Source organism: Athalia rosae, chromosome 1 (genome assembly GCF_917208135.1).
Source record: "Athalia rosae chromosome 1, iyAthRosa1.1, whole genome shotgun sequence".
NCBI lineage: Eukaryota > Metazoa > Arthropoda > Insecta > Hymenoptera > Athaliidae > Athalia > Athalia rosae.
In genome coordinates, this window is record NC_064026.1 from 22,336,927 (window position 1) to 22,348,180 (window position 11,254).

Below are 11,254 nucleotides of genomic sequence, written 5' to 3' on the forward strand. Positions count from 1 at the left end.
TGACACTGCAGTCAAAGATTTATGCTTCAACACCTCTTGCTCTCGATTATTTCAGATTCAGACAAGCGAAATACCGTCCGCCGTCACTTTAAGCACGGCAAATCCCGCCGTTGGAGAGGGTGGTATAGTCTACGCGGAGCTCGACCTGACGCAGCAGAAAAATGTACCTCCGCGTAGAATCGACGACGATACGACGGAGTACGCAGAGATAATTTACACAAAACCTGAGGCAGAAGAGGCAGCCACTACCGGGAACAAGTAATTTGCATCATCGACTAGATCCTAAGCTTTCTGTGGTATCAATAATAATATATTATTATACGTTATCGCGGTGTCCGAGTGCGTGCGCGCAATTTTTTTTACTTAATTTTTTTTCTTCAAATATAATTATACTGCACCATCACACGGTATAGATTTTTACGTCATTAACATTATTAACAACGCACGTAAGTTTTTAGATGATAAATCAATAATGTTGCAGAGACTATATGGTCATGATGGATAGAAAATCTTCTTTTACAATTTCGCAAAATTACACCGTAATCCAATGACCATTGCCTTCAATGATATAAAGTTTCAATCAAGGCCTTGATCGATCTAAGCCACAATTAGTTGTTCAAATAGACCGGGAAATTGTACGGTAGCTAATGATAAATGCAACTCAATTTTTATTATCATTTTTTTCTTCTTGTTCTGTTTGTTAATTAATATAAACTATGAACGTATGAGTACCTTGACGATTTAGATGTTGTATATTGTGGATAGATTCTGACGCAACATAAGTTGGCTATAGACGTCAATATTAATACATTATTTTTAGTTTCGTTTTTTTATGTTCTAATTATTCACTCTGTTTCGTTTTTACACAAAGATTCTTCAAGATTCGATATAGTAGCTTACAATTAGACAAGTAAGATAATCATTCATCATCATAAGGTTTTTTTTTTTTTTTTTGTGTCCATAAACAACTTCAACTGCACACAATTACGCAAGAATCAATATTCGTGCTATAGTTTCTTAGTTATGAATTTAAATATGAATATCAAAATCATTTTTCAGATTTTTATTATATTCATATCACATTGTAGTATTATTATTATTATTGGAATGTAGTTGATAATTTTACAAATGACCTCACGATTTGAATAATATTCGAGAGCTTTTTTACCGTCCGTTAAACGTAGGATTAATACTCATATAAGACTACATAGTCCAGTGGTCACTGATAATCATAAGTGATCGTAAGAATTCAAGTATGAAGATAGTCTATTGACCGATCGAGAGCGTATTCGTTGAAATACGGGTGAATATCTTCGATTCAGACATTACGACTATGACGCTGAATGGTTCTTATGAAATTTGTAGAACGCATCTGAACGCTCGTCGGATTTGATAGCGATAAAAATATACAGAAATGTGTGTACGAGTTTTTAGTATGTAAGATATGAGGCAAGCACAATTAACACTTGCTGGTACTTAAGTTTTATATTATGAGCCGTAAAAAGTAAAATTAACTAATTTGAATCTTATAATTCATTATTGCACGTAGAATTTGAACGTACTATGAGTGACAGCTTTGAACTTATTTCGACAAAAATTTGTCAGTATAGACATCTATTCATGGATAAAATAATATCTAAAGAAACATTTCGATTGTAAAATCGTGCACAAAAATTTATAATAATAAAACACTTTCCAGAAGTAATTTGTAAGATTTTTTTGAATTTTTGCCTAAAAAGCTGGGAACGGTCGTTAAGAGTAACGAATCCGTAATAAAATTTCAGCAGATTTCTCGATCACGTTTATGAATCAAACGTAATAAATTGCTGGGTTTCTCGACGCAGTACGAGTTTGCATAAGTAGAATGAAAATGATGGATAAAAAACAGGCTCAAGAGTTACTTGCTTTCAGGGCATATGAAATATTGTTTCACGATTTTTATTCGTCAATTTTTCCTGATATGCATACTCTCGCATGCCACCTTCCGAAATCTCGACTGCTGTGTTCGGAATAAATTAAGTAATTTCCTGTATATTCAAGGTTGATATTTCTACCGTGTTAAGCTTTACCGAGTACAATGACTTCAGAAACATTCGCCACAAATTGCATACCATTGCATCCATGAGCGAAGATTTCCCGAATGACAATAAAACGTTCAACCTTGATTTTCCCCTTCCCCTTCATCTTTGATCGGTTCTTCATCAAGTTCTGGTGATACTCTATGCTTGTATTTTTTGAAGTAGTCATCGGCCATTTCCTTGACCGTTTGAGAAAACTTTCGCCGCGATGAATCCTTTATGAAATTTGGTGCTCCAGTACAGAGCGGAGGGATAATTGTGTCGGTTTGTATTAACGGAGGATCGCTATTCGGGTCCTCAAAATTTTCAGTTTCACTTTCAGTTTCCGGTTCGACGGCATCCTCAGTGAAGTCGATCAGTCTGGGGTATTCTCGGTCGGCCTCGTACGATGCGTTTTTTAGAGAATCAGCCACACTAGTTGTTGTATAAGATTCATTGATTCCGTGAACTATACCAAACGGCTTCTTCGAGTGTTTATGGGGCACTGAATGACCGACGTTTAGATGCCAGATGGTGCTAATCTGCGTATTGTTCATTACAATTTCTGGCAATTTCGGTTCAAGTGATTTAATTGGTGGGTTTTCAAGTTCAGCGCCGTGTCTTCGACCTTCCCTGAGGTTCCTGCGATAGCGGAGGTACGAGTCCTCGTCGGGAGTTGTTATCGCTCCCGGTACTTGAGGTGCAGGCCCAGTTACACGAGCTGGACTATAGCACATAGGATCAAGTAATATCTGCTTCTGTGTTTTACTCAACGATTGTTCAGTACCAAGTCTGCAAGATTCTTGAGCGAAAGTGAGCAAAATTGGAGTGATATGGAATTCCAATCGTTCATTGGTGTTCAACATTTTAGTCAGGGCATATATGAGGGCGTTCATATTCCGACAGCGTAGAACGTAGAGAGCACCGTGGTTTCTAGTGAATAACGGCGGCCCACTCCAACGAGGATCAGCAACGTAGTAACCATCCTCCGCTATCAAAACCGCAAATACGACCTTGTTACATTCGATTAAGATATTTGGTGCCTCCGCAAATGCCAGTTTTATCGTGGCTGCAAGCGTCATTCTATTTCTTCCTCCGTATAACGTTCCGCACATATTCTCTTTAAACTGAATCGTCCAAACGTGAGGGAAGACTTTGAAAACGGACTGGAGGTTGAATCTGTTCGGGTGCCTGCAGCCCTTACGTACCGCACTCTTGAGGCTCTCCGTGTGGTAGCAGTCGCCGCAAATAACGGCAGAGTCTAAAATGGCCGGTCCCCATCGCGAGGGGTGACATAAAAACTGCATAGCGAGGACGGCAACGTTGATTCCAGCTTGATTCTTACCCGCTCTTTGGCCAAATCTGGGATCATAGCAGCCTAGGGTTGCCCACACGGAATATATTAAATTCGGAACTTCGATGGCGTAATGATTCCACGACGGTTGTTCCTGCTCGGCTATCTTTGAGTTTTTCTTCCTCTTTTTCCCCATTTTAACGATGTCTGGTGCGTGAAGGAAACTCCAGTGAAAGTCCAGATACACCCACATGGGATCTTCTTTGAGCTTCTTGAAAGCTGGAACGTTGATCGATTCAACGTGAATACGGTGGATGAAAAATCCGGTCGAATCTTCGAAACGATTCTGATACATGTGCCTTGCCATCAGACACAGGTTCGGAAATATAGAAAGACATCCAGCTCCTCCACTCGCGACCTTTTTACCTTTTATGTCACATTGATAAGGGTCAAGATAGTAGTAGGAATTTGTTGACTCTGAGTACCAAAATCCATAGCAACAGTTGCTGAAGTGTATTATACCATCGGAATGTTTTTTGAAATGTCGTTTAAGGTGCTTCTTCACCTGCGAGTAGTGATCATTCCTCCCGTTTGTGGAATTACTTTGAAATTCGACCAATGGCAAAGCGCAATCGCGAAAATCGAAAATCCTGTTCATTATAGTGACGTTTTTCAATATATGTTCAGTATGATATTTAGGCTCGTCAAACTGTTTATATAATTCCTCGCCGACTTCGATTATCTTATCGACCGTTCCTGCCACAGGACTCTGTATAATATCTCTTTTTACCATTACAGCCAATAGAGCGACAAAATAACATCGTTTCATCCTAGGTTCTTTTATCGTATCTCTATTCCGGGTGGATACCGTTCCCAAGATAAATAACGGTCCACTTTCGGGTACAGTTTTTCGGAATAAAGCCTCAATGTCGTAGGGTGGTAACGATTTTCTGTGTATTTCAGCTAAGGACGTTGCCGGTATAGCCCTTTCGTGGAGCCCGTTTGTGTCCTCGCAGTCAGGGGCCATTTTACGAGCGTACGAAATCGTTACCGCTCGTATTGAAAATGCAATTTCCTCCGACTCGTTTATTTCCCTGACGATAAGCTTGAGCAACTCTTCCATTTCTTCAGACGTTGTAATTTTTATCCGTTTGGTATTTCGGATCACCCACCACGCGTAATAATTATTATTTTTCTTCATCACGCCGATACGCGCCTTTCCACAAATGATTATAGCCCCGGAATAAATTGGCGTGCTCAACAATTTCTCCAAGGACATCGCAAGGTTCCAACCACTCGCGGCATACAAAGTGCCCTGATGTAGCGGAGCGAAAGCTGCTCGAAAATTGTAATTGGCTATGTTGAATTCGGGTAATACGCTGTCTGTCATTCCCGTAACAGTTGTATCCTGCAATGCCAATACACAATCTTGGGTAAAATCCTTAGTGGCTTCGTATAAACCTTTAATGGTTTTTGTTCCCCAAAAGGTGGGATCGTGAATGTGTGCCCATGCCATGATGCAAAGATCGATCGGTTCCAAAACGATCGAGTTGTCCTTAAATCTTCTTTCGTATGGTTTTTTACGTATCAAGCTGCCAAGATTGGACTGATCTCCAGCGCTCGTTTTGTATCGTTCATTTTTTGCATTCTTGAATTCCGTTCTGATTGGATCCGTGATATCATTTTCAAGGACGATAACTTCCAGCGTTGAGGCGTTGAAGTTTGGCTCTGCAGCAAATCCAGGTATGGTAATATCGAATTTGGCTTTGTTCTTCTGTGTTTTTTCGACCCAATCAGACAGCTCAATGAGCGATAAAACGGCTTCCGGTTCTGGTGGTAGTTCCTGCATCGGGGAGTCCGTTTCTAAGCGCACTGGTTTATTTTTTGCCGCCATCTTTTTCTTGCGTTTTACTTGCTCCATGTGTCCAATTGCGATGGCATGTATGCGGAAAACCTCGTTCGCGGTTTCCCCGGTATTCTCCTTGATTCTTCCAATCATAGATTCCAAATTCGGAAACTGCATCAGGCATGCGTAACCATCCTTGCTAGCATGCCCCTCATCATCGCAACCGTAGGGATCGAACAGATAATACATTTCTCTACTGTACCAAAATGCGTAGCAGCAAGATGGAAAAATGAGAATACCACTTTGATCTTTTTTCAAATAGTTTGATATCACACTCGACAGTTCTTCTTCCAAACAACTTTCAGGATCAGCGTAAACGATTTGTCTCAAAATAATATTGCACACGGTTTCAAGGATTTCCACATTGTAGAACCAACGGAGAGCCTTGTACCTCAATTTTCCAGTTCGTTGAAATATTTTATCTCCAGCCAAAATAAACTGGTCCAAGATACTTCCTCGAAACATATTTACGTCGAGTCGAATTTTTGCTAAAACGCAAAGAATAGCTGTGAAGTAGCACTGCTTGAAATGAGATTCCTCGATTGCTTCCCGATCCTCTAAGCACATGTTGGCATTTATCACGCCAATATCATCATCGGTCATTTTGAATCCACAATGTTCAGGTACAGGCGGTGGTCTAGGTTTTTCATCTGGATCTTTCATGCGAACTCGACTCACAACTCTCTTTTTCTTCTCTTTACATGGGTCTTTTTTACTCGCTACCGGTTTCTTGCCCTACAAAAATATTCGCAAGATGGATAATTGAATTACTTTTTGTCGTACGTACAGCCGGCGGGCAGAAATTCACTCCATGTGACGTAACGGAAGACTTGAGTTTCGCTACCCATTCAATTAAAGCCTAATGATCGCTTGTGTACGCGTATTGTACATACATATAGGTATACATATACTTACAATTAGTAGCGGAGCTCGAGAAACAAATTGCAACATTACCTTGACCTCACGATCAGGGTCAGGAAATATCATATCCAAGAGTAAGTCTTCGGTTTTGCACACGATTGTTTCGAGAACTGGATCTTCCTTATCGATTGGATTTATTTTACATCGTCTCTTTTTGTTCTCCGTACATGGCTTCGGTTTTTTCATTGGACTCGGTGTTTTGATGGGAGGACCAAGCGGTATGAGGACCGGTTTGATGCGCATTGTGGTAGGTATTTCAGGAACGTCTTCCGTCTCGGGAATTTCTAGTGCTTCCTTATATTTATTTCTACGACAGTCTTCTTCCCTGGCTTTATCAAAGTCTTCGTTTTGCAAATACTTGTCATTAATCGCTCTAATCGGGGTGATTCCGGTCGGAAGTAGTCTCGAGAATAAGTATTTTTTGGGTGGGAGTTTGATTATTTTTGTAATCTTGTCACCGTTATTGACGTTCGTGGCTGTTATAATCGGCTGGTGATTCGGTATGCTGGTCGGAAGGTCGCTTTTTTTCTTAACCGACAACAAAGAATCTATGGAGAATCTCGAAAGCAACGAGTGGATTGATTTTGACGCTTTTTTCGCTTCCAACAATACGCAAAGAACTTTTTTTGGCGGAAGAACAAAAGGTGGAGGATGTTTGTATTTCAACTTTTCATAAATCAGTGCTTCATTCATTTCATCTTTTTTTTTCTCTTCTTCCTCGTCGACCACTAGAGTTCTGGAAAGAAGAGATAAATTCAATTGATCAGGTGGATCGGGTTGATCCTGTTCTTCCACTTCCAACAATGGATCTATTATCGGTCTTTCTGGTTCCGGTGGTGGCTTTTCTTCTGGTATTTCATCCTTCATATCTTCTTCATCCTCTTCCTCTTCTTCTTCCTCCTCCTCGTCAACATCCTCACTTTCATCCTCATCCTCATCACCTTTCTTTTGCTTATTATTTTCGGCTTCCACTGTTCCCACCGTTTCAGGTTCTGGTTGTGGTTCTGGGACAAATAAGTCTTCGTCAGTGACGGGTAAAAACGATGTTCTGTACATCGCCGCGAGATTACTTTCCGGAATTTCAATCGGTATCGAAGCGACATACTTATCGTTCGGTTGGATCGACTCTATTCCTATATAATGCAATATGAACTGGGAATCATTGTATTCCAGAATTCCATAAAATATATCTATCAGTTCGTTGATTGTGTCGGTAACAATAAACGCAGCTGGATATCCCCTGAGTCGTCGACCTTCTTCATCGCTACCGTACGGGTTGAACAAACAATATTTTCCACCGCTTCTCCATACGCCAAACATCAACCTTTTATTCTCCACCACAAGTTCGTCGTAAAGTCTGAAGTATTGCTCAAGAGCTTCGCCAAGATTCGCTAGTGGGTTAGCATCGCCTTCGGCGAACTTTGTTTTCTTCTTGTAATAAACGTCATTTTCGCCAAGTCTAATTTTATCAGGTAGCATGGCAACGTCTAGGTGACTCGGTCTTGGTTGAAGCGGGCCCTTCAATTCTCGTTTCGATACCTTGCCCTCTTCGTCTTCATCCTCCTCCTCTTCTTCATCTTCTTCTTCGGTTTCCTCTTCCTCTTCTTCATCCTCATTCTCATCTCCTGCCTCCTTATTTCCCTTGATCTCATCTTCTGCCGGTCTGCCACGCTGAATCCAGTCAATCGTATCGGCGTAAGCCTTATTTCCAACTTCGATTATTTGGTTTACGTCAATATTTCGCCACGCCGGAGGCGGTGTTACTTTCCCGTACGCTATGGCCGTAAGCGCAATGATTAATCCTTGTCGGCCACGAGCTCTTTCCTCAAATCGTTTCGCGAGGCAGTTTACTTCACCTTGTAGTATCAGCCGATGTGGGTTCACAACCTGGTAACCGGAGATATACTGGATTTCCGGTTCTGTGGGTTCCGACCATTTTTCGGGCGAAACAAGTTCCTCAGATTTCATTGTGTCTTGTAGTTCAGGCTTGACAAGTTCTTTGACCGAAGGACGGGCTACAACAAATGAAGTCGGTTCGTCCTCTTTCATCATGTAATTATCAACATCGAGCATCAACTCTGGAAATTGCGATTGATAATCTTTCGTTTTTTCAGCATCAGGACGTGGTCTCGGGACCATGTCAATTTCCAACTTACAGTCGGCAACTTTCGTCACCTCGTTTGAATCCTCAGGCGATGGTCGTCTATTTGTTCCCTTCTCCCGGTATATGACGTTGTCAATTGGTCCACCTGGGATGCTACCAGTTCTGACGTCAAGTACGCGGAGCGAATGTATAACGAAAGGATCCTTATCCTTGTTTCCGGTATTTTGAAGAATCGTTTCCACCATCTCGTTAATCGAGCTGTTCATGGTCATGCAGGGTTTCGCCTTTTTGTATCGCAGAGCTTCATCAGGGTCCGCGGGATCTATCCTAAATCCTTCGTCATCACAGCCGAACGGATCAAGGAAATAGAATTTATCATCTTCCTTCCAGATTGGAAAAAAGATTTTCTTAATCTCTATAATGCCAGATTGATTTTGTTGAAAAAATTCTCGTATCCCACTGTCGATGGTGGATTTTCCTTTCTTTTTTTGACCAGGTACAACGTTAACTGTCACATTAATTTTGGCTGAATAGACGCCTAAAATTATATCCCCCATAAGGTCATCTATCTTCAATTCGAAATAATCGTCCAGCTTCATATCCAAAGCTCTCACTAAATCTATCATGTAAATATGCGCTTGGTTGAAAATTAAGTCGATTATCATCGAGCTCCACTTATTGGAATTTATCAGCCGAGAATAGATGAGAGCAGCAACAGCAATCACCAGATGACCTCTACCTCGAAGTTCGCTTGGAACTCTCGAATCCATGAGATGATAGGTACCCTGAACACAAGCTCGAAATTGTTCTTGAATTTTAAAGCCGCTCGGTCTTCGTTTGGGTTCTCCAACGGATTTTACAGGCTCATCAGGATCATCGGGACGGGAAGGAATCTTCATTGAATTTACGACAGTAATTGCAAATAAAACGAAAGGCTCGTTATCAACGTTACTTTTTTCCAGAATTATGAATGCGACACTTGTCAAATCTCGGACCAATATCAATTTTGCGGAACCTTCATTTTCGTTAGCGACAGGGAGACAGTCATCCCCTCTCGCCTGGCCGTCGAAAATATTGTAAAATTTCGAGTCCTTCCAAATAGAGATGTTCAAGTTCGGAGATATCAACAGTCCGGAATCGTATTTTTTGAAGAACAAATCTAAGGCTTTCAATAGATGCATTTCTTTGGGATCCTCGGATCTAAATGTACCGACGTAAGCGGCATCATGTATGTCAAAATACACGTGATATGTCTTTTGTACGGTCATTTCTCTTCTCAAATCTCGGACAGTCAACGTCCGCCGGTCATCCGTTTCAACGTCCTCGTAAGACTTGAAATAATAATCATCCGCATCGTCGATTATTTGATCTATGATCATCTCATTCCAGCAACGTGATTTCAAGACCGCGTTCGTTGCAAAAGCTGCTATGGCGCATGCGGGACCCTATCAAAAAATCACGGGGTATTTTATGTCAGCTTTTAATTTGTATTCAGGCTTTTTCACCTGCAATCCTCTGGAAAGTGGAGAAAACTTGAGCATGTTAAAGTGCGTCGTTCCCGAACGTGATCCATGTTTAACGCATTCTGGAAATTTCGGTTTTATTCTCGTGAGAGAATAAGAATCTTCCGGAAGATCTAGAACTTCGTTCAGCTTGCGATATTCAACTTCCAGTTCTTCGTCCGCTTCGTCAGAACTGGATACATTCTCCTCAACGTTTTCAACCACCTCGGCTATTTTACCAACGTTGAGATCTTCGTCGGAGAGGAAATCATCGCAGCACATCAGTGTCTTTTTATCCTTGGTATTGTCGGTCGGCGGTTCGTTTGTAATTTTATTATCCCCTTCTCCGCCGCCCCCGCTACCAAAGGCCGGTTTTTTATCCGTCATTTCTCAGGGTGTCGATAGAATCTACGATAAATGTCGTCGGCAACGTCAATTATTTATTCAGGGTATAATTTCCTCAATCCAGATACGAATAAGTATGCAGTTTCTCGGAGATGCAACTTTTTCTACTCTATTTCAACATATAGTCACGGGCAGACAACCTCAACATACCTCATGGACCGTATACTGTTTATTCGAACGGGCTAATTACACCTTATTACTTTATCGCAGAGATAGGTGGACTATGAGTGCACCTGCTTCGTGCATTTGCGGAAGTTTGATTCGCAAGTCGGTGAGGTGCCCAAGGTGGATATGTATAATCTAGTTAGTAAGCAAGGTCGAATAGGGGGGGGGGGTTAATGAAATAATATTTAAAATTTTGACCCGTACTTTCGCGTGTCCACGATGATGCCTGCAATTTGATAAAATAATTTCAACTCGTATCCTTGGTGGTAGTTGTATAAATTTGCGCTTTCACTGAGAATTTCGGTTTGAAAATTCACATCGGAAATAATCCAACGGAGTAAGCGGACTAGCTGCCAAATGTTAATCGATGAATAAACAATCGCAGGTGATTATTCCGTATCTACGAACTTCAGGTTTGATAGCAAAACAAGATGAGTGCGTCAACAACCTGAAACCTTTCGGTGGCAACTTTCACAAATAACCTTTCGGCATCTTTCGGGCTTATTCCGGATCAAAATTGACTATGCAACAACTTTTTCGATTACATCTTACGCACTAAATTTCGCAATAAAATAACGTGTTGCATTCGTGATAATGAATTTAAAAAAATTTCCACTCAAAAAATCGATAAAAAATTTCAAATCTTAATCCAAAAAAAAGTTTCATACGTGCGTAATGCGCTGCAATAAAAAATCGAACCGTCCGTCGGCGAATAAACGATCGTTGAACAAAAAAAAAACGAACTGTTCCGAGACTGTAAATAATGAAAAAGAACTTCCCAAGTGCCCGATGCAAAAACGCCCACAAGCCACACCAGAAAAATGCTTGACCAGGACCGAGAAAATCATACTACGCATTCAACCGCCGATAGCTGATCGGGAGAAATATATTCACCCCGAA

At 41.0% G+C, this 11,254-nt stretch overlaps 2 protein-coding genes across 4 annotated transcripts in view; one reads left to right on the forward strand and one right to left on the reverse strand.

The window, feature by feature from the left end:
• The window catches only part of LOC105691325 (fasciclin-3), a 225,933-nt gene extending 224,228 nt beyond the window's left edge, over window positions 1-1,705 (forward strand). For all 3 annotated transcript variants that reach the window (XM_048659025.1, XM_048659005.1, XM_048659012.1), the window contains one exon: window positions 56-1,705. In XM_048659025.1, the coding sequence (XP_048514982.1) occupies window positions 56-262 (207 nt within the window). In that variant the 3' untranslated portion in view covers window positions 263-1,705. The remainder of the gene's footprint in view (window positions 1-55) is intronic.
• A 252-nt stretch (window positions 1,706-1,957) lies between these two features.
• On the reverse strand, window positions 1,958-11,027 carry LOC105691352. Its single transcript, XM_048658982.1, has 3 exons — window positions 9,788-11,027; window positions 6,212-9,727; window positions 1,958-5,992 (listed from the first exon to the last, which is right to left on the reverse strand). Exons 1-3 carry the CDS (start codon window positions 10,169-10,171, stop codon window positions 2,156-2,158), a joined length of 7,737 nt encoding a protein of 2,578 aa, XP_048514939.1. The 5' UTR covers window positions 10,172-11,027; the 3' UTR covers window positions 1,958-2,155.
• Window positions 11,028-11,254: the final 227 nt, after the last annotated feature.

What these genes read in the sequence shown, in the direction of transcription:
- LOC105691352 (XM_048658982.1), bottom strand. Translation starts at nt 10,171, where the DNA reads ATGACGGATAAAAAACCGGCCTTTGGTAGCGGGGGCGGCGGAGAAGGG. An exon ending in CACTTTCCAGAGGATTGCAG is followed by an intron (nt 9,728 to 9,787) that starts GTGAAAAAGCCT and finishes ATTTTTTGATAG; the next exon opens with GGTCCCGCATGCGCCATAGC. An exon ending in ACCCTGATCGTGAGGTCAAG is followed by an intron (nt 5,993 to 6,211) that starts GTAATGTTGCAA and finishes ATATTTTTGTAG; the next exon opens with GGCAAGAAACCGGTAGCGAG.